Here is a 23,197-nt window from a genome sequence, read left to right as displayed (position 1 = left end):
AAATATTCTGTAAGAAGTAGGCTTGTATTCTTTGGGCTTATAGAGAGCCATCCTAGCTCCTTATGGTCATGATCAGCAGAGCTGTAAACACCTGATATAAATTATTTCCAGAAACCAACAGTATTTAAATATTCAGTCTTTACTCCATGCCAATAGGCATGAGTGAACATACTGATATTTTTGAGGATATACAGTTGAGACCTTATTTAAATCTCATAACTTCAGGGGTGCCTGGACTCTGGATTTCGGCTCAGGTCATGATCTCAGGGTCCTGAGATCAAGCCCCACATCAGGCTCTGTTCTGGGCATGGAGCCTGCCTAAGATTCTCTCTCTCCCTCTGCTCCTTACACCATCACCACCCTGCTCATGCTCTCTCTCTCTCTCTCAAAAAATTTAAAAAAAAAACTCATAACTTCATTGTAATTGCCAAGATGTCACCAACACCTCCCAGTCAGTATTTATAAGATTAAAGGGAGTCAGGGATACACATTACATGACAAGTTTCCAGGGCTGAGGGGGTCTCTAATTTGCCCTTCAAAAGAGTGAGGTCAATGTAGTTTTCCTTTTGCAACCAGCTCCTCTGCTAAGGTACACCTTGTGTTTACCCATTCAGCCAAGTATAAATTTCTTCATTTTAATCAGTCTTACTCTTTTAATTTTCTTATTGAATTCATTTGACATGTAGTACTTGTGTAAGTTTAAGGTGTACAGCATGTTACCTTGATACATTTATATAATATGATTGTCCATGTAATGATATTTATCACATTACATAATTATAGTACAATATTATGGTCTATATTCTGATTAATCTTACTCTTTTTTTTTTTTAAAGATTTTATTTATTTATTTGACAGAGACACCGTGAGAGAGGGAACACAAGCAGGGGGAGTGGGAGAGGGAGAAGCAGGCTCCCCGCTGAGCAGGGAGCCCAATGCGGGGCTCGATCCCAGGACCCTGAGATCATGACCTGAGCCGAAGGCAGACGCTTAACAACTGAGCCACCCAGGCGCCCCCTGATTAATCTTACTCTTAACCCAGCTTTTTTTTTTTTTTCCATATTACAAATTTTAGCATGTGATCGAAAGGAAATAAACAGATGGAAACAAAAATTTGTACGTAAACATATATCACAGCTTGTTTACAGGGACTGTTGGGAAGAATTTCTCTCTAGTCTGAGGGGTATAAATAGTTGCTTTCTTAAACAACTGGTTGGTTTTTGTGTGACATCTTACAACCGCTTGTGTTTTCCTTTGTGTTTTGGCAGCTAGAAGGCTAAGAATCAAATTTGTGGTCTGTCTCTAGCAAGTATATAAGCATGGATATATATAAGCATGTATGTATATGTACATATATATGCATTCATACATATATATGTACACATACAGAATAGCGTGGATGACCTTACTGCTTGATTCTTCATTGTCCTTTGTTGTTTTTTTTTAAAGATTTTATTTATTTATTTATTTGAGACAGAGAGAGAAACAGCACGAGAGGAGAGAGGGTCAGAGGGAGAAGCAGGCTCCCCGCTGAGCAGGGAGTCTGATGTGGGACTTGATCCCAGGACTCCAGGGTCATGACCTGAGCCGAAGGCAGTTGCTTAACCAACTGAGCCACCCAGGCGCCCCTCTTCATTGTCTTTTGGTCCTGAAAAGTAACGTAGATTTCTGCTAGAGAATTTTTCAAAGGGGCATTTTGAGGATTTTACCCAGAGTGTGGCATAAGTTTCCCAGAAATCCTCTAGACCAGCTGCTCAGATGGCTCAATTGCCCTCTTACCTCCTGCTGCTTTCTTCTGCTTCAGACTTCTGGGTTCTGTACAAGTTCAGCCTTGGGCCACCTCCTGACCTGTACCACCCCTGCACTGCGTAGCCCTGTGGACATCGAATTATTTTCTGTCTCTTTCTCAGTGACTGTTTTTCTTGAGAAAGTGCTGACAAATAAAATTCTCTGCCTCATCGTATAAGAAAAGGAACATTCATATCTTTAACAACTCCGTAATAGAAAAAAGGTAGTAACTGTAGAAGGTGACATAGAACTTAAGTAAGTCTCCTGGGTTGATGCTTGGGGTTCATTTCTTGCAGGTTTGTGGGATGATTTGAGTTTAACATTCTTAAAATCTGTCCTTTTCCCCCCCTAGGTGAATGTTGGATGTGTACCCAAAAAGGTAGAATTTTTATTTCTTCTTCTTTCCACACTCCTTTTACATATTTGATTAACGAATGCATTGATTTATTAGCTCAGAGTGCATGAGTGAGATTATATCTAGGTCCAGTGATTAGGACTGGTCCATCTGCACAGGATTGCTTTTTCTCAATCTAAATAACTGAATGGAATCTTTTTTTTTTTTTAAGATTTTATTTGTTTATTTGACAGAGAGAGAGATAGTGAGAGCAGGAACACAAGCAGGGGGAGTGGGAGAGGGAGAAGCAGGCTTCCCGCAGGGCAGGGAGCTCAATGTGGAGCACGATCCCAGGACCCTGGGATCATGACCTGAGCCGAAGGCAGACGCTTAACGACTGAGCCACTCAGGCGCCCCCTGAATGGAATCTTCTTAAGTATTCCCATTTAATTCTGTAGCCTCATGGATTCTCTTAACAACTGTGGTGGTTTTCATTCCTAGTGTCTGTGGTATAGGGCACACTGAATGAACTTGTCCTTCACCTGTGACAAAAGACGAAGAAATGGCAGCTCTTATTTCCAAAGCTGCCTCTTGCTTATACTGGCAAATCATTTTACTCCACATTTGAATGTGCTTTCAAAACATATTATAATCCGGGGTGCCTGGGTGGCTCAGTTGTTAAGCGTGTCTCTCCCTGTCAAATAAATAAATAAAATCTTAAAAAAAAAACCCAACATATTATAATCCTAAACTTTAAACCTTTTGTTACTGAGATTACTTTCTAAACTGGCATTTTTTTGGTAACAGGTAAGCAAATATTCCTAATCTTTTCAGTGACACATACCTGAGTATAATGCCAGAAGGGATTTTTATAATCTGTTCCCTAGTATAGGTAGGTGGGGTTTGGGTTTTGTTTTTGGGGGTTTGTTTGTTTTTATCATAGGAAGGTTTCTTTTTTACTGTGGGACACTTTTCCTCAATTATTTTCTTTCCTTTTGGTTTTAGATTTTGGACTCTTCTAATTGGAGTCATGCAGTTATGATATATGAATTATGTAAATCAGTTATAAGGTGGTTTTATGTAGTTTAAGCCAGTTATGGTAGTAAATCCGTTGATTGATGCTACCTCATTATTTAAAAATATTATCTGGGCCTAGGAGCCTGAATTTGTAATATTTTGTTCCCATATATTATGTTTCATATATTCCTTCTATTCTGATCACATGTGCAGGACATTTACCTTATATTTTCATAGGGCTCTACTGACTTCAAAGTGCTTTTGCATTCTTGAAGACCAGTTGGTAATTGCCTCTTGTTTTCCAGAACAGCCTGAAGCCTGGAGTAACTCCTCCAGAAGGGTAGAGTGGGACAGCAGTAGAGAAGGAATCAGATGGATGGGCCTGCTACTACCCTCATTAGGATAAGCCTGGAAGTCCAGTGTAGTTCATATAGAGCTTCTCCAGAGGGTATCTGTTACTATAGCATCATATATAATACGAATTGGAAGTAAATAAATACGGTACCTGATGACGGGAAGATGTATAGTGGTGGTTCTTTTTTTTTTTTTTAATATTTTTTTTATTAATTTATTTGACACAGAACGAGAGAGAGACAGAGAGCAAGCACAAGCAGGGGGAACGGCAGGCAGGGGAGAAGCAGGCTCCCTGCTGAGCAGGGAGCCCGATGTGGGGCTCGATCCCAGGACCCTGGGATCACGACCTGAGCCGAAGGCAGCCGCTCAACCGACTGAGCCACCCAGGCGCCCCTATAGTGGTGTTTCTTAAAATAACCTATTTTATTTTGTAGTATTGACAGACCTTTCATATGTATTATTTAAGATAAACAATCTAGCAGATAAAATGGTTAATTCTGTATTATATGAATTTTACCTCAATTTTAAAAAAGCAGAATCCAGCAGGGTCATCAGTTACTCATCTTTAGGCATAAAGGGAGAAAGGTACACAGAAGGAATCCAAGGCTTGTCAAAAATGGAGTCTCAGGCTTGTCTGACAAAGAAAAATGATAGTTTGTCATCTAGAGTTCTGGATGCCAACTTGAATTTAGTCATCATGATAATCAGTTGGCATAAAAGGCCCTTATGTATTTTAGGCTGCATTCCACAGAGATGTAACAAACCTCTGAGTTCCAGATGTCTAATTACACACGTCCTTAACAAGGACATGTTCATAGGCACCGACATTATAACAGGGATTCATTCTCCTTAAGGTTTCCAGTCCCAACTTGATCTCATAGCTTCTTCTAAATCACTTTACTGTGAACTACAGATGCAGTTCCATTTCCTAGAGCTAATCACAGAAGACAGGGCTTCAACAAATCTGAAACTTAAAACAAGGATGGTAAGCAACAATAAATTTTTACCAGAAGGACTGGGAGGCGTATAACATCCTGCTTCTATAGAGTTTATAAAGTAGGGAATTTAATAGAAATAATTTCCTGCAACATTTCAGCAGCTTCCTTACAACATCTGTCTGGTCATACTGCTGAACTTTGAGAATGTTTAGTTTTATTTTTATTTTAAAGTTCATTATTTTTATCTGCTATTATGTAGTTCCCTTTCATGCATGATTTCTTTCTTTCCTCAGGACTCATGTACTACTATTGTGGCTACCTTTTTTTTTTTTTTTTTTTTTTTTTACAGGTAATGTGGAACACAGCTGTCCATTCTGAATTCATGCACGATCACGTTGATTACGGCTTTCAAAGTTGTGAGAGTAAATTCAATTGGCGGTAAGCGTTAATGCTCAGAGGGTTCTATTTACAAATATAAATCTTTTTCTTTCATAATTAAATGAGCTGCAAACTTTTTTGGGAGGGTGTTCCTGTGGTAAAATATATATAACATAAAGTTTTGGAGGTGATGGATATCTGTGGCCTTGATGGTGATGCTGGTTTTAAGGTGTATACTTCTCTAAACTGATCAAGTTGTATATGGTAAATATGTAAATATGTACAGTTTTTTGTATGTGAGTCTTACCTCAATAAAATGACTTTCAAAGACACACAAAGTCCATTTTAGCTATTTTTAACTTAATACAGGGCCATTAAGTATATTCATAGTGCTGTGCAACTATTACCACCATTCATTTCGAGAACTTTTCCACCATCCAAAACAGAAACAAGGTGCTCGTTAGACAATAACTCATCTCCCCTTACCCCCCAGCCCCTGGTAGCACTATCCTACTTTCTGTCTCTATGAATTTGCCTATTTTAGGTACTTCATACGATATTTGTCCTTTTAAGACTGGCTTATTTCACTTAGCATAATGTTTTCAGAATTCATCCATGTCGTGGCGTGTGTCAGAATTTCATTCCTTTTTAAGGCTAAAAAATATTCCCTTGTGTTCATACCACATTTTGTTTATCCATCCAACCTTCAGTGGACTTCTAGGTTGTTTCTACCTTTTGTCTACTGTGAATAATGCTGCTGCGAACATTGATCTACGAGTCCCTGCTTTCAGTTCTTTTGGGTCTATACCTAGAAGTGAAATTGCTGGGTCAAATGGCAATTTCATTTATTATTGTTTTTTTAATTTTCCTTTTTTTCCCCAATTTTATGTTTAACTTTTTAACGAACTGCCATAAGCTTTTAGAAGCCCTCAGATTTTTGGAAATTCATTCATTTATTCAACAACTATTTACTGAATGGCCGCTAAGTCCTAGGCACTTGCCAAAGCAGCTCTTCCTGTCTTTTCGGCAGAAAGAAAGTTACGTACTGTGGATTCCACCCGAATGTCCTCCCTGGAGTAGAGTGAGGGCTCTGCACATATGGCAGAGCAGATGGACACAGGGGAAGGGGCAACTGCCTTCACAGATGCTCACTCATGGGGATCTTGTTGACGGCTCTCCGTGTGTGTGATTCTCTGCTGATGGGGTGTTCTGGGACAGATGCCCCAGTCACCAACTGGAAGAAGAGAATCCTGTTTCTCAGTACTGACTCAAGTTTCATTACAGTGTCATAAAGGAAAAGCGTGATGCCTATGTGAGCCGCCTGAATACCATCTATCAAAATAATCTAACCAAGGTGAGTGTGCTGGGTTTGGAGCTTGGAGAGGGAGCTGTTCTCTGCTGGACTGTGCTACCCATCTGGCCAGACAAAAACATAGCCTTTGCGCATATCTCTTGTTGTTTCTTTTATTTCTTTTGCAGTTAATGATTTTGAGGTAGACCTGCCAGAGCGAGTCTCTGACTCAGGAGGCCAGTCTTTTTTTCTACAGAGTGGGCAGCACATGGTATGATTTGTAAACCGGGTCTTTCATGATGGCCGCCCCTTTAATAGGTCTGGCCCTCCACTTAGTTCCAGAAACCCAAAACATAAGAGACCGATTTACACAGCAATGCTCCAGCTTATTAATTCACATCGGAAGTACTGCCTGGCTAGAGAGCTGCCATTGTTCATTTGCTCACAGCAACCTCATCCTTGGTGGCTAGATGTACTCAAGAGAGCAAATTATGGTTCAGAAGGTTATTTTTTGTGAATGAAGTCTGATCAAGAACATTGGGCAAAGGCTTGTTTACCTTCAGCAAATATATATTGTCCTTTGCTAGTCTGAGGCTTTTTCTGCCTTGCTGCTTAAATGTCGTACTTCTTCCACTCGGGGCTGCTGGAGACATTGACAAATGGTGCACCATCCATCGGTCCTTTTTCTTTTCTTTTCTTCTCTGAGAGAGGGAGAGAGAGTGAGCAGGGGGAGGGGCAGAGGGAGAAGCAGGCTCCCCGCGGAGCAGGGAGCCCGATGTGGGACTCGATCCCAGGACCCCGGGATCATGACCCGAGCTAAAGGCAGACGCTTAACCGACTGAGCCACTCAGGCACCCCGTCTGTCCTTTTCTTGACGGCATACATCCCACCATCCTTATTTGCCTTTGTGGTTTCACTTTGCAGTTTCTAAGATTTCTGCAGGGCTTAGACTGTATTTAGATCAGTAGATTGTTGGTGATATTTGGGCCAGCATAATCTCATCGGGAGCATGTTCATAAGCCAACTTTTAGGGTTGAGTTACTTCTTATATTTTTATATTGATTCTTATTCATTGGGTTTATTTTTTGGGAGGGTGATATTTTCTGACCTTAATCCCCACTTCAAGAGGGAAGTATTTGGGGGCCTTTTGTCCCTCTACACTGATGACAAGAGATTCTAAGACCGTTAGACATGAGCATAGAGGTACCACTTGCTATACTAAAACACCCACATCAATTTTTTTAAATGGAGTGAGCTAAAATACTTTCGCAGAAGAGCTAGGAAAATCACTCAAGGAACAGCATTTTTTTTTTTTTTAATATTCACAAATCTTGGTGTGTAGTCGAACTTACTGTGTGTGACCTTATGGGAAAGGAATTACTTATAGTTCATCCAGAAATTGTGAAGAGGAAGGGAAACTTTCTGTCAAGTATCTTAGGAAATGCAAATAAAAATTATATTGGTTCAGGCGCCTGGGTGGCTCAGTTGGTTAAGCGACTGCCTTCGGCTCAGGTCATGATCCTGGAGTCCCGGGACCGAGTCCTGCATCGGGCTCCCTGCTCAGTGGGGAGTCTGCTTTTCCCTCTGACCCTCTTCCCTCTCGTGCTCTCTATATCTCATTCTCTCTCTCAAATAAATAAATAAAATCTTAAAAAAAATTATATCATTTCCTCCCCCACATGATTATTATTGGCAGTTGACCCATATGCCTCTTTGTCTAGCACCCTGTGGAAAACCATTCTCTCCTGAGGAAGGTTTTTCTTGTGGCTTCTGGCACTGATCTTGATTCAGCTTGGTTAAGCAGGTCATCTGTAGAGCAGGCCTGGAGGGCTGTTTGGGAAGGAGGAAATAACTTAAATCAGAACCGAACATGTTCTGAAATGTTGAAATACGCTCTTTTGTGATCAAGCTCCCATGATTCCATTTTCCTGGTAAGTTGCCCACATTTGCTTGCCAATACATGTATCATGGCTTCAGAAGCTTGGTCTCATTCCCCGAAAGGGAGGCCCCGGCACGGAGGGTGCCAGAGTCTGAATTCTCAACATCTCCAGTGCAGAACTTCATTGTCGTGGTATTTTGTGGTATTCTTCCATTTTGTTTGAGAAAACAGAAGCATTGCATTTTCCTCCCTTGGCCAGAGTGTTCCTCTTTCACCTCTACTTCCTTCACCATTATCTTTTTTTCTTTCTGAGCTTTCTGACCCTCCTGCAGACACACCATTCTTCAGTGTGCTTTCATTGCAAGTGAGGAGGACTTTCTCCCTCAACTCCTGGGGACAGGGATGTAGGCTTTCTCCCTGTGGAGGTGACTGGCACATATTTTTTTGGTCTCTGGATTTTGGCCCAAGATAGCATCTTTATTTCTTCTTACGGCCTACTTCCAGCATCAAATGGCAATCCCCTTACCTGAGTGTCAACAAATGTTTTGCCGAAACTCAGACGTTACAGAGTTGTCTTGGCATCAGCAAACCTCGAATCCAGATAGCCTCCGTAGAGAAATGGAAAGAGCTGGTACATTGCCACGGGTGTTTTTCTTGTGTCTTGAGCACAGGCTAATGTCACGGTCCCTTCTCCAGTCCCATATAGAAATCATCCATGGCCACGCAGCGTTCACATGTGATCCCGAGCCCACAGTAGAGGTCAATGGGAACAAATACACTGCTCCTCACATCTTGATTGCCACAGGTGGCGTGCCCTCACGTCCTCAGGAGAGCCAGATCCCCGGTGAGTCTTCTCAAGGCAAATACCTGTTGTTAATAGTCAAGTGGAATTTACTGTTGTCTTCAGCCTTGCAAGCCATGCCAGAGGATCTGCCTGTTCCAGTTCTTTCTCTTGGACAAGGCCACACGGCCATAGGAGAAGGTCTCTGCAGAGCCTAAATGTAATTGGCTTAACTGGTACCTAGTGATGGGGCAAAGAAAGGTATTTTTTCCAGCTCCAACCTCATACATCCTACAGGTAACAGGGAGAAAAATCAGCAAAGAATCTCCTCCTTTCCTTCTCAGCATGACAGAGATGGTTACCTGCCTGGATTTGTCACATGGGTTGTTATTTACAAGACATGTTTTTTAGTCACTGTTTGGCTCAAGGAAGTGAAATCTTGTGTGGATGTGACTTAATGACCTATTAAACCTTCGTATGCATAGTTTTTTCTCTCACAGAGAATTATAAATTTAAAGCAGTAAGGAATCTCAGTCCTATTTGCTCTTGCATTTTATGCACACAGGGATAAGCCATGAACATACTGCCTTATTCTCACATAAGAAACATGGTTCATATCTTTCTCCTCAACTAGATTATAAGGTCTTTTTGGGCAGTGATCATAGCTTATACAAATTTTGTATTCTCCCTGGATTGGCCTCATAAGATCCATGACCAACCTCAATTTATATGGGAAATTTTGAGTGTATATGCATTTATGTATTTTGTTCTCTCTGGGGAGATGATCCAAAACTTTCACCAGCTTTTAAAGGGGGTTCATGACCCCCAAAAGGTCAAGAGCAACTACCATAAAAGATAGTAAGATACTTTTCTCAAGTACCTTAAAATTTAGTTGAAAGATTGGACATAAGCATCCCAACATGAAACAGTGTCCAAGATTGAATGTTAAGTGAAAAAAAGCAAGGTGTGCAACAGAGTGTATAATATGCTACAATTCGTGTCTTTTTCAAAAGGCAGGGAGACTGTCCATATGCACTGGAATATTTCTGGGAAGAAACTAAAAGCCCTGTCATGCTGACTCCCTCTAAGGAGAGTACTAAAGGTCAGGGTTGGGAAGACTTCTGCTTTTCACTAGATGCTCTGTTGTGCTTTTTAAATTTTTTAAAATATATACATTTATTAATTTAAAACATAAAACAAAAACAAATGCAAAGAAATAAAAGGTCAGTGTTCCAAGGTTATTTCCAGATAGTGAGGCTTGGGGTGCTCACAGGTGGGACAGATTACTATGGGATGGCATCAACCAAAAAGACTTCCCAGGAAAAGGGTTCACAGATTGAGCGGTACGTGCTGAGGAAGAGGGAGACCGAAAGAACCAGTGGGTAATAAAGATGTCTTGGAAAGACATCCCGCTAATTCGACCAGTTTTTCTAGCACTGCAGTTCTGGGGGCACATTCATTAAGTGGAGACCAGAAGACGGTTAGGCCCGAATGTGGAGACTTACAAAGTCAAATGAAGGAATCTCTAGAGTTCACGACAACTGGGTCAAATGACTGTTGGCTTATAAATAGGGTTGTGACAAGATCTAAGCGATAATTTTAGAAAACTAATGCGACAGTGACTCACAGAGAAGGGAGATCAGTATAGAAAGCTGTCACAGGAGAATGTATGGGAGGTGATGATATGGGTCCAAACCCCAGCATCAGCATCTGACCTGTAAAGGAGAAGCTCAGTTCTGCAGGCGGTTACTGAGCCGCTGCAGCGGGCCAGGCGTTAGAGAGGAGAACAGGCATACCAGCCTCAGAAGGAAGACTCAGCTGCTGGATTTCATGGATTCCAGGACACGTTAAAAAAAAAAAGTATATTCATCGCATCTGAAATCAGGATGTGTCCTTTATTTTTTTTTAAAGATTTGTTTGTTTATTTTAGAGGGCGAAAGAGAGAGAGCACAAGTGGGAGGGGAAGTGAGAGGGAGAGAGAGAATCTCAAGCAGACTCTGCACTGAGGGTGGAGCCCAAAGTGGGGCTTGATTTCATGACCCTGAGACCATGACCTCAGCCGAGACCAAGAGTTGTACGCTTAACCAGCTGCTCCACCCAGGCGCCCCTGGATGTGTCCTTTAATCATGGCACCTCAAATTTGGCAAAGTGCAATATTTTTATTAATTGATGAAGTATTGTGGGGGGGCATTGAGAGAAGGAATTCTCGATTGACAACTCAGGATTTCATTTGGATTATTGGTGGAAGGTGGTCCATTTAACTGAAGTGGCAAACTTGAGAGAGGGATACGGTTGGGATATAAAGTTTAGGTTCAATTCTAAATATGCTGAGTTTGAAGCAAAGTAGAATTATATAGCAGGGCCGTTAGAAATCTGGGACTGGAACTTGGGAGGAGGTCAAAACTGGAACATTTGGAAGTCCTCCACAATGAGGGGAGAGTTGGCTTAAACCTTTGAAGAAAAACACAGAAGAGAGCCAAGGCTGAGCCGAGGGGTTCATGTCTACATTAGGGGGCAGGAGAATGAAGCAGAGCTGGCAGGGTCTCTCCACAAGAGCCAAGAAGGTCTTAGTTCCTCGGAGAAATGTAATAGGTAGTCGTCACTGCTTTTATTTCTAGAGAGAAAATGGAAATGTGCACTCAGGGAAGACTGGATTGGCAGTTTCCCAAGTGGAGACTTTGACAAGACAAAACTTGTCAAAACAGTATGTGATGGCAGAGAAAGCATCTGGGTCCTACACAAAATGTTGATACTGTTTTACAAGAGAAAGCTCAGTCTGTGTGATCTGTATTGCATTTTCCTACACAGGTGCCTGCCTAGGAATAACCAGTGATGGATTTTTCCAACTGGAAGAATTGCCTGGGTAAGCTGGTTTCCTTGCCAACCTCAGTGTTCATTCTTCCTCAGTCTCTCCTAACATTTCTTCTACCTCTCCCTCCCAGCCATTAAATGCAGGCATTCCTTGAATTTTCTTCACCTGCTTCTCTTTTTATGATCTTGGGTATCTCATCCACTAATATCCTACGGAACAACATGGATCTTTCTTTCTTTCCTTTCTTCCTTTCCTTTCTTTATTCCCTTTCCTCCCTTTTCTTTTCTTTCTTCTAGATTTATGTATTTGAGAGAGAGAGAGCGGGGAGGGGCAGAGGGAGAGAAGCAGGCTCCCCGCTAAGCACAAAGCCAACGCGGGGCTTGATCTCACAACCCGGAGATCACAACCTGAGCAGAAATCAAGAGCCGGACGCTTAACCAACTGAGCCACCCAGGCGCCCCCTGACGCAGATCTTTCATTACAGTTTTTAGGACCAGAATCAAACACACGATGGTTTTGAAGAATAAATAGTAAAGTCCTAAAACCATCTTCTTTCTTCACCTTAATACAGCATCAACTGACGATGGGTCTCAAGTAACTGAGTCTGGTTTCCAAAGCAGCTAGTGCAGAGAGAATCTCCATAAATGAAGACTCTGGCACTTTCGCAAAAGAGAGCTTTTTTCAATTTGTCCTCTACGCGTGTTTGTCCAAAGGACCTTAGTAAACGTCTGTCACGGATTTAGATACATAGAAAAAAAATCTACCGAGGAAGATCGTTTCTCCGATTTGAAGAAGAAGCCACTTCCGGGCTTTCGGGGTTGCAGGGAGCTTCCTTTTGCTCACGATAGACAAGAATACTTAGGAGCCAGAGGAGGGGCCGTTTGGCTCAGGACTGGCCTTTATCTCCCTCTGAGTAGTACTCGCTCTGGAATCAGTGTTGCTCAATGCTGCCGCTCCCTCAGAGTGCTGCCAGTCCCGTTGGAGGTCTTAATCCTGTGTTTTTATAACGGCCTTCATGGAGGGTGAGTAATAGTCCATTGTCCATACCTTTACCTTAATTCACCTGGAGCCACAGACGGTGAAACAGGGGCAAGAGGGCTTCTTTGAGTTTCATAGCTGTGGTGGAAACCTCCCATGAAGATACTCGGAGCAGGCACCCTCCTGACTTCGAGAGAAGCACAGTCCGTTTAGATTTGCTCTCTGCAGGGCACGCAGCCACGTCAGAGAAGCGCTTTTCTTCCCTCATGATCCTCCCTGTCCTGGTTGGTTTTAAGGTTGAATGATGACACATGTGAGAATGTTTCCAGAAATGTGGCCATTACTTGTCGTGTTTGGATGATACAAGTCAGTTCTAGACTCACCCTCATAGAAGCTTCTTTATAGATACCTGTATAAAAGTAAAATCATTTATTTTAAAATATTTAAAATGCGGGGCGCCTGGGTAGCTCAGATGGTTGAGCGTCTGCCTTTGGCTCAGATCCCAGAGCCCTGGGATCGAGTCCCGCGTCGGGCTCCCTGCTCCTTGGGAGCCTGCTTCTCCCTCTGCCTCTCTCTCTCTCTCTCTCTCTCTCTCTCTCTCTCTCTCTCTCTGTCTTTCATGAATAAATGAATAAACTCTTAAAAAAAATAAAATATTTAAAATGCTAGCAATACAAGTTTAACAAGTGAATTTATGTGTGTTAGGAACAAAAGACTCTGGGAACATAGGAAATGAATGAACAATTTTTTTTCTTTTTTTAAAAGATTTTATTTATTTATTTTAGAGAGAGAGTGCACGAGTGTGTGTGAGCGAGGAGGCACAGAAGGGGAGGGAGAGGGAGAAAGAATCTGAAGCAGATGCCTCACTGAGCAGGGCTCGATCTCATGGCCTCGAGAAAGGAGAAGAGGTCAAATATAATAGGAAAGAGGGAGGTCGAGATGGAAGAGCTATTTCAAAGCTTCCAGACTATGTAGACATTTCTCTTTCCAAATCCTGGGTTGTAAGATAAGCTGACTTGCAGCTATGTCAGTTCACACTTTGTCCTCCATCTAGACCAGACCCCTCTGATGGCACAGACCCACCACATGGATACCTTACCTTTGGAAGGTAGTAAAGAAAGGTTTCCTTTCCTCTTCCCAGATGGCTTGCTTCTTATCCTAGCAATGGTGGAGGACCATGTTTGAAGCATTAGAGAAGCCCAGCCCTGAACGGGGCGACTCTGACTGAGGGGCATTTATGCTCCAGGCCGCATCATGGAAGTAAACCTCATTGCTCTAGGGCCAGGATCTGCTTCTCCATCACTGATTCAGACCTTCGTCAGCATTCACCTAGTGTTGAAGGTGCCTTCTTAGACTGAAGTTTATGCAGGGAGTTTACTTTTTTTTTTTTTTAATATTTTATTTATTTATTTGACAGAGAGAGAGCACAAGTAGGCAGAGTGGTAGACAGAGGGAGAAGCAGGCTCCCCGCTGAGCAGGGAGCCCTACGTGGGGCTCGATCCCAGGACCCTGGGATCATGACCCGAGCCGAAGGAGGACGCTTAACCAACCTGAGCCACCCAGGTGCCCCGGGAGTTTACTTTTAATTCAGATTTATCCTATAACTTAAATGGCTTGCTTTAATTGGCCTATAACCTACTGCAAAGATTCGTAGACTTGAATAGTGATCAAGGAGAAGTTCTGAGCAGGGAAGAATCATGGTGAGTGTGTTGCCAGTTTTCGTTTTAAGTACGAAGGTCACTCATAAGGAATCATCTCTGGGGGTGGCCCGGGTGGCTCAGTTGGTTAAGCGTCTGCCTTCAGCTCAGGTCATGATCCCAGGGTCCCAGGATCGAGCCCCGCGTCGGACTCCCTGCTCCGCAGGAAGCCTGCTTCTCCCTCTCCCCCTGCTTGTGTTCCCTCTCTCGCTGTGTCTCTCTGTCAAATGAATAAATAAAATATTCAAAAAAAATAAATTAAAAAATCATCTCTAGTTTCAAAGATTTTTTTGTTTCCTTTCTAGAGAAATGAGGCTAAAGAACTTTTTTTTTTTAAGGTTTATTTATTTGAGAGAACGAGTATGGGGGAGAGGGGCAGAAGGAGAAGAAGAGAGAGTGTTTTAAGCAGACTCCATACTGAGCATGGACCCCAATGTGGGGCTTGAACTCATGACCCCCAGATCACCACCCTGACATCATGACCTGAGCCGAAACCAGTCGGACACTTAGCCAGCTGCACCACCCAGGCACCCCGAGGCTGAAGAACTTTTAATAACTAAAAATATATTTCCCTTCTACAAAGGGATAAAATTCCAACGTGAGGGGCGCCTGGGTGGCTCAGTCGGTTAGGCGTCTGCATTCGGCTCTGGTCATGATCCCACGGTCCTGGGATCAAGTCCTGCACCAGGCTCCCTGCTCAGTGGTGAGTCTGCTTCTCCCTCTCCCTCTATGGTTCCCCCCACTTGTGCTCTCTCTCTCTGTTGAATAAATAAAAAAAATCTTTAAGATAAAATAAAATAAAATAAAATTGCAGTCCAGTATCTAAGATTGAATCTTGGAGCAGAAAAAGGAAATGAGTGGAAAAACTGGTGAAGTCTGAATAAAGCCTGGAGTTTGGTCAATAGCAGTGTACCAACGTCCATTTCTTAGTTTTGACGGGTGTAACATGGTTAGGCAAGATGTTAACTTGCAGAAAAACTGGGCAGAGTGTGTACAGGACACCTCTGTACAATCTTTTCAACTTTTCCATAAATCTAAAATCATTCCCAAAAAAGTTTATTTAAAAATATTAACCGTCTCTCTCATTTTAGCCGCAGTGTCATTGTTGGTGCAGGCTACATTGCTGTAGAGATAGCTGGGATTCTTTCTGCTCTGGGCTCAAAGACATCACTAATGATACGGCATGATAAGGTAAATTCCTTTTTTCCTTTTCCCTTCCCTTTGCTTGACCTTTAAAAGAAATCTACCCTGAGAATATTAAAGACTATGGTGTTATGCATGTAGAGGTCAGTTGGTTTATTCTGCGTGGAACTGCATAGAAGCTATTTGAATTGGGCCGTATGTCCTTAGAGATGCCACGGGTTAATGATTTTGATTGGATCAGACTGGCTGGTATTTTCATCATGAAGTGGTAGGTATCAGGTGCCTTAAAAGGAAACATGCAGGCTTACATATAAATATTTGTTAAACAGACTGTCAGGTTAATTTCTTATTCTGGAAATCAATTTCACATGATCAGAAGGTAGTGTTGGATTAGTAACACTCAGTCACAAAAATTTACTACATTGTTTGCATTAGAAGAAAATGTATCAAAGATATTTGCATACCTATGTTCATGGCAGTATTATTCACAAGAGCCCAGGGATGGAAGCAACCCAAGTGTCCATTGACAGATGAATGAATAAACAACATGTGTATATCTGTACAATGGAATATTATTCAGCCTTAAAAGAAAGGACATTCTGACCCAGGCAACAACATGGAAGAACTTTGAGGACATTATGCCAAATGAAGTAAACCAGTTACAAAAAGACAAATCTTATGATTCCCCTTATATGAGGTATCTAGAGTAGTCAAATTCATAAAAATAGAAAGTAGAATGGTGGTTGCCAGGGGTTGAGGGCAGAAGGAAGTGGGGAGTTGTTTAATGAGGATAGTTTGAGTTTTGCAAGAAGTAAAGTTCTGGAGATGGACGGCACAACAATGTGAAGAGCCCTAACACTAAGGAACTGTATCCTTTAGAAATGGTTAAGTTGGTAAATTTAATGTTACATATTTTTTATCACAAAAAACAATAATAATAATAATAAAGGAAGCTTACAGATCATCTTATTGAATGTCATTTTATAGATGAAGAAATTAAGGCCAGGCAAAGTTTTGTGACTGCAAATTAGCATCATAACTGAGAGTCAGCTAAGGTCTTAGAAAGCCCAGGACAGTACAGTTGACCCTTGAACAACTTGGGGGTTAGGGGTGCTGACCCCCTGTGCAGTGGAAAATTCAAGTGCAACTTTTGACTCCCTAAAAGCTACTAATAGCCTACTGTTGACCTTCACCTGAAACCTTATCAATAACATAAACAGTAAACATGTATTTCATATATGTGTCATATATCAAATTCTTACAATAAAGTGTGCCGGAGAAAAGAAGATGTTACTAAGAAAATCATAAGAGGGGCGCCTGGGTGGTTCTGTCGGTTAAGCGACTCACTCTCGATTTCAGCTCAGGTCATGATCTCAGTGTTGTGAGATCAAGCCCTGCATCGGGCTCCATGCTGGGTGTGGAGCCTAGTTAAGAGTCTCTCTCCTGCTCTCAAAAAAAAAAAAATCAGAAGAGAGGGGTGCCTGGCTGGCTCAATGAGTAGACCATGCGACTCTTGATCTCAGGGTCATGAGTTCAAGGCCCACACTGGGTGTGGAGCTCAGTTAAAGAAAAAGAAAATCATAAGAGAAAACACATTTACTGTATTCTACTGAAAAAAAAAAATCTGCGTGTAGGTGGGCCCATGCAGTTCAAACGTGTTCAAGGGTCAGCTGTTTCTGCTAAAATGCAGCCTCCATGTCATTACCTGTTGAAGTGTGTTACTTTATATGTCTTTTTGACTAGTCATGATAGTACCACTGGGTTTTGGTACAGTATCGGAGCTTTCAGAGATACGGTTCCGGGCAATGATAAGAGTATTGGCCTAAGAATCTGGCTTACCTTAACAAGCATGTGATTTGGACAAGTCATATAATGCTTTAGGGACAGGATTTATCAGATCCCTAACCATTCAAATGCTATGATTCTAATTCTTGATTATTTGAGCAAATAGAGGGAGACAAAGGAAATTGATAACCCCAGTCAACATGTACTTGAAGGAACTTTCTCTTTGGCTTTGAGACTTGTCATATAATTCACCTGCAGGAGATTTATAATCTGAATAATGTCTCCTCTAGGTTTAATGTTATGTTATTTTGCATCGCAGGAATATATCCAGCAAACTGGAAGGAAGGAGAGAGGCAGAGGGATAGATAGCCTTAATTTAATGTGTAAATAAGTAAATAAACTGCAGCAGTTTATCAATAGAATGGATAATTCCTGCATTTGGAAAATCAGCTCATTTGCACATGTCCTTGGGTTTCCTGCCCTCGCCAACCCCCCTAATTCTCCTCCTCTTTCCTGTCGTGGTGTCAGTCCGTTCTAGAACTTTCCTATGAATAACTCATGACCTCCCATCTTCACCCTGCCTGGGGTTTGTTGCATGCAGATTGTCACAAAGAACTCTCCAAGGCCACGGTCTTGACTTTTTTTGCATAGATAAGGAGATTTTGCTAGCAAGATCTTCCCTTAAATCATACCAGAATGGAAGCTGCCTTGGAAATACTGAAAGGGGAAGGAGAATTTCTGGTCCTAAGACATAATTATGGAGAAAAGCAGCAAGCTTGGGAGGAGAGGTACATGGCGAAGAGAGTAGAAGCCTGAAGGTTGCCTGTCTATTTAACTTTAAAACAGAAGTTAGTGAAATCAGACATAATCCACTTACATGCAGATCTTTTTTTCAGTAGAATCAGACATTGGGGGTGATGTAGGAAAATAGGTTAAAACTCCACTTAAAATATGGCCATGAATGAGAGAGGAGATAGGAGGGAGGATGCTGATACTTGGCTCCCAAGTTTGTAACGTTATCTTCAATCAAGTTTTATTCCTCTCCCACCACCCATCCCTCTGGTGCCTCTGTTTATATACAGGTACTTAGAAATTTTGATTCAATTATCAGTTCAAACTGCACTGAAGAGCTGGAGAATTCTGGCATAGAGGTCCTGAAGTACTCACAGGTATGGCTGAGCCCCAAGCATGCTTACAGCCCTTCTTCCTCTGTGTGTCGTGAACACACTTTCTGCTTTTGGTTCCACCCGAGTGTTTAATAAACACAAACTCTATGTCTCCTTCAGTCAGTGTAGCCTTTCTAGAGTTACCAATTCTTTTATTTATCCTAAGAAGCTATATTTCTCAATTATGTGAGTAAAGTCAAGGTATAAAGGATTAGAAATCTGGTAGTTGAATTTAGTTAGAACTGCAACTCATTTTTCTAATGCTCAGATGCCTTATTGAACATGCTTATTTTTGAGGTTTATATTTATTTTTCAGGGAATATTATGGAATCTGTTTTTAAAGTACCCTTTTGAGTTCTGCAAATGGACAAAATTACAGAGTACTCTACTTCTTAGGGAATCACTAAATTTCAGTTTTCCTGGAGCATTAGGTTTGCAAAAGCAATTTTGTCCCTAGAGCTGCACCCTCTCAAGTAAAATAATAAATGTGAAATTGCTTTGTGAATGTCAAAGTGATAACCTGGTAGTGGGGTCAGAACCCCTTGGGATCTGCACTAAACTGTGTACCTCCAGCTCTTCTGACCTGATTCTCACCCCCTCCCTGTTCTGATTAAGAACATCCAGAAGAAATACCGGCTATGAGGTGTGAGCAAGCTTCTTAGTGATGCTGCTGCAGCCCGTATCCTCCCCACCCTTCAGTCGCCAATCACTGTGCTTAGCTTTGTGACTTAAAATTTTATCACGATTTTTAAGAAGCACAGTTTAAAAACCTTGTTTTTAAGCTGAAGCATTAGGGTGTTGACAAGCAGACATTTCTGGCCATTGGCTGGATAATTCTGGCCAACCTAGGAAACGGTCTTGGCTCCTAGGAGTTGTGGTCTTGGCGTCATTTGGGCAAAAGTGAATGTGTTAGCACGAAGGATCCACATGTAGGATTTGGTGGAGATTTTTTAAATGTTAAGAATTCTAATTTCCTCAGGGATGCCTGGGTGGCTCAGTTGGTTAAACAGCTGCCTTCAGCTCAGGTCATGATCCCAGGGTCCTGGAATCGAATCCTGCATCGGGCTCCTTGCTCAGCAGGGAACCTGCTTCTCCCTCTCTCTCCCTCTGCTTGTGCTCTCTCTGTCAAATTAAAAAAAAAACAAAACAGAATTCTCATTTCCTCTTTGTTTTCCGTTGCCAATAGGTCAAGGAAGTTAAAAAGACTTCCTCAGGCTTGGAAATTTGCATGATTACTTCAGTTCCTGGTAGGAAACCCACCTTGACCACGATTCCAGATGTTGACTGCCTGCTATGGGCCATTGGGCGGGACCCAAACTCCAGTGGCCTGAATTTAAACAAAGTGGTAAGCTGACTTAGTCTAACCAAAGCATTCTTGAATCTGTTAGCAGTCCTATGTTCCCCACCCCCTGCCCCCCCCTTAACTTTGGTGGGTTCTGTTAGATTTTTTTTTCTCTTTTTATCCATGCATCCAGTTTGTCATCAAATCCCATTGCTTCTTTGAAATTGGAAAAAAAACCAAACAAACCTATTTTACCTTTTTAGTGTGATCACCCTAGATCAGGTCTCTGCCCTGACTCGCCTCTTTCTAACAGATTTCCTTTTTACAGTGATACTTGGCTCTTTAAAGTCCTGTAATTATTCCTTATCATCTGCAACCTAATCTCCATTGCTGGGTGTGTCAATCATCCTGGACATTTTGGGCACTTGGGGTTGTAAGTAGTTGTGAAGCCGATCTACCAGTGTTACAATTAACATTCTGAGGTGTTCTTTTAGATTTTGAAGGCAAGTCTACTGTAGTAGCTTGGGGTCTAGGTCCCAGAGTTTGACCCAATTTTGAGTCTTAGTTCTGTCACTTACCAGTTGCCTGGCCTTAAGCAAGCAGCTTAATTAGTCTTTAAGTTTCAGTTGCTTCATATTAGTGTAGGAATAAAAATAGTCCTTGTCTCCCTGGATTATAGAGAAGAGTAGATGATGAGAAAGTGCATGCAAAGTAATTAGTTTATTTATTTAAGATTTTATTTATTTGAGAGAGAGAATATGAGCACGAGTGGCAGGGGGAGAGGGAGCAGCATGCTTTGTGGGGTGCCACCCCGGCGCCCCACAAAGTAATTAGTTTAGATGCTGGCTTGTAGTATGAACTCAGTCCATGTTAACCAGCTGCTGTTGTTGATGATTTTGATGATTTTCCTGATATGCTTTACTACTCTACAAGTAATAATAGGATTATTTTGTTTGTGGTTTATATATTTGATGGAACCTCTTGCGCATTGTATAACATTTTTCATAAAAGGTGTTTTTCAGCATTTTAAAAATAAAATATTGGGGCACCTGGGTGGCCCAGTCATTAAACGTCTGCCTTTGGCTCAGGTCATGATCCCAGGGTCCTGGGATCGAGTCCCACATCGGGCTCCTTGCTCAGCAGGAAGCCTGCTTCTCCCTCTCCCACTCCCCCTGCTTGTGTTCCCTCTCTCTCTGTCTCTCTCTGTCAAATAAATAAAATCTTAAAAAATAAAAAAAAAAGTAAAATATCCAGATGTTTTTTCTTGTTTTTAATCTTACCATTTGGTGAAATTTAGTAAAACTAGTTGTCTATTTTCATATTGAAAAACTGGTCATCCAGGTTTTCACCTTTCAAGAGATATTTTGTCATTGTACAGAAACAGGCTTTGGTAGGTCCAGTCTTCAGCTATATTTGCTGAATCTTTAAAAAATGAGATAAAAGTTTTCAGCCTCATTCAGTGTTAAAATATATTTGCATAATGCAAATGGAATTATTACCATGTGTAGGTCTTGTCAACCTATTACTAACCTACTTTAATTTTTTTTTAAAGAATTTCTATTTTTTTAAATTAATTAATTAATTTATTTGAAAGAGAGAGACACAACGAGAGAGGGAACACAAACGGGGAGCAGGAGAGGGAGAGGCAGGCTTTCCCGCCGAGCAGGCAGCCCGATGCGGGGCTCGATCCCAGAACCCTGGGATCACAACCTGAGCCCCACATCGGGCTCCCTGCTCCACAGGAAGCCTGCTTCTCCCTCTCCCGCTCCCCCTGCTTGTGTTCCCTCTCTCGCTGTCTCTCTCTCTCTCAAATAAATCAATAAAATATTAAAAAAAAAAAATCTTGCCCACAACTCTTCAAAGGCTAAGGACGGAGAAACCAGGAGCAGCACATATATAATAAACAGTCCACCAGGCTGTAATTCTATGGGGTAGGGAGGATTTCTGTATTACTTACCACTATTTACAGTGACCAGGTTAATGCCTCATTTGTACTAGAAGCTCAAGTATTTGTTGATAGGCAGTTATACAAGGTCCCATAGCTAGTAAGTGGCAGAGCTGGGATTTGAACCCAGGTTTCTCTCCTTCCAAAGGTTATACTCTTAACCACTGTGCCACCTATTTCCACTGTCTCTTCTCACGTGGGAGTTTATAGAGGTGGGATCTGCAAAGCCACAAGATAAGCATGGCACATCTTTTTGGAGCAAAAATCTGACTCAGTATACAGGAAAAAATTTTGGTAAAGGAAACGTCAGTATGTTTTAGAGAGAAATACCAAATTTACTTGGATTTTTTAAATTAAAATGGTAAGCCTCAAAGAAACCTGCTTTTGATGACCACTTCAGGCTGTCCCCTCTAAGTTACGAGTTAGCATGCTTCAAGAGGAGTGCTTCAGTGGAAAAAGTTTTTTTGGGGGGGGTTAAAGATTTTATTTATTTATTTATGTAATTTGAGAGAGAGAGTGAGTGGGAGGGAGCCCGACCCAGGGCTTGATCCCACCACCAACAGATCATGACCTGAGGCAAAACCAAGAGTTGGAGCCACATAGGCGCTGCCCCATGCAGTGGGAAAAGTTTGAAAGCACTGTCTTTGATGGACTCCAAAGCCGTAGGAAGTAGCACATCTGATAGTTGAGCGTTTCCTTTTCATGTTTACCTGGCCAGTTGAATTGTATTGCAAAGGCAAGTCCTGTTAAACACCGAAATTGGATAAAATACTTACCTTTTAAATTAAGCAAAAGATATGAACGTCTCAACTTGTTGAGATGTTTTTCATCTTGGGTACCTGGTGGCTCAGTCGGTTAAGCGTCTGCCTTTGGCTCAGGTCATGATCCCATGGACCTGGGATCGAGCCCCGAGTCGGGCTCCCTGCTCAGCAGGAAGTCTGCTGCTCCCTCTCCTCTGCCTTCCCCCTCTACTCATGCTCTCTCTCTCTCAAATAAATAAAAATCTTAGAAAAAAAAAAAGATATTTTTCACCTTGTGGTTGAGTGTTGTGGTTTTTAAAGATTCAGGCTGAAGAGGTGCTTGAAATGAAGATCCAGGGATTTGGTTTGCCTTTTTTGGTAGATTGACCAAATAGTGACATGATAGCCTTTCACTTTTTTAGGGGATTCAAACTGATGACAAAGGTCATATCATCGTAGATGAATTCCAGAATACCAGCGTAAAAGGCATCTATGCAGTTGGGGACGTGTGTGGAAAAGCTCTTCTTACTCCAGGTACTGTTTTCCTCGTTTCTTGGGTAAGGGAAGCTCTGTGGGTTATATAAAACCGTTCAGCTCTTCACAGTCCAATCCACTTGAGCAAAGTTAAAAGGATGAGTGTCTTAATGTTGTCAAAATAATAGTATGTTGAAGTAGTTTGGTACCTGATGTTTTCTGAATAATATTCATTTTTCCTTAGAAGACTTTAAAAGGGCTTTAGTGAAGGCTGAAATTGTTATAGAGATGATATGGTCACCTTCTGAAGAAGTTGTAAGTTAGAATCTGAGTTGCATGTGGTGACAGTGGAAGGAAGTGGCTTTGGGAAGAAGCAATTTAGAGTGGCATTCTTACATGATTAGTCTTTTTTTTA

At 41.7% G+C, this 23,197-nt stretch overlaps 1 protein-coding gene across 1 annotated transcript in view; it reads left to right on the top strand.

Moving 5' to 3' along the window:
• Positions 1-23,197, top strand: part of GSR (glutathione-disulfide reductase) — a 41,231-nt gene that overhangs the window by 10,416 nt on the left and 7,618 nt on the right. Inside the window, exons 2-10 of the mRNA XM_028087585.2 lie at positions 2,141-2,167; positions 4,781-4,869; positions 6,094-6,163; positions 8,676-8,823; positions 11,569-11,623; positions 15,339-15,438; positions 18,258-18,344; positions 19,528-19,686; positions 22,731-22,842. Of these exons, the coding sequence (XP_027943386.1) occupies positions 2,141-2,167; positions 4,781-4,869; positions 6,094-6,163; positions 8,676-8,823; positions 11,569-11,623; positions 15,339-15,438; positions 18,258-18,344; positions 19,528-19,686; positions 22,731-22,842 (847 nt within the window). The remainder of the gene's footprint in view (positions 1-2,140; positions 2,168-4,780; positions 4,870-6,093; positions 6,164-8,675; positions 8,824-11,568; positions 11,624-15,338; positions 15,439-18,257; positions 18,345-19,527; positions 19,687-22,730; positions 22,843-23,197) is intronic.

This window comes from Eumetopias jubatus, unplaced genomic scaffold, assembly GCF_037043125.1.
Source record: "Eumetopias jubatus isolate StellerSeaLion01/CBP00866 unplaced genomic scaffold, mEumJub1_p1.0 scaffold_2, whole genome shotgun sequence".
Classification (NCBI taxonomy): domain Eukaryota; kingdom Metazoa; phylum Chordata; class Mammalia; order Carnivora; family Otariidae; genus Eumetopias; species Eumetopias jubatus.
Note: the sequence above shows the minus strand (reverse complement) of the source record. Positions and strands in the feature narration are given on the sequence as shown.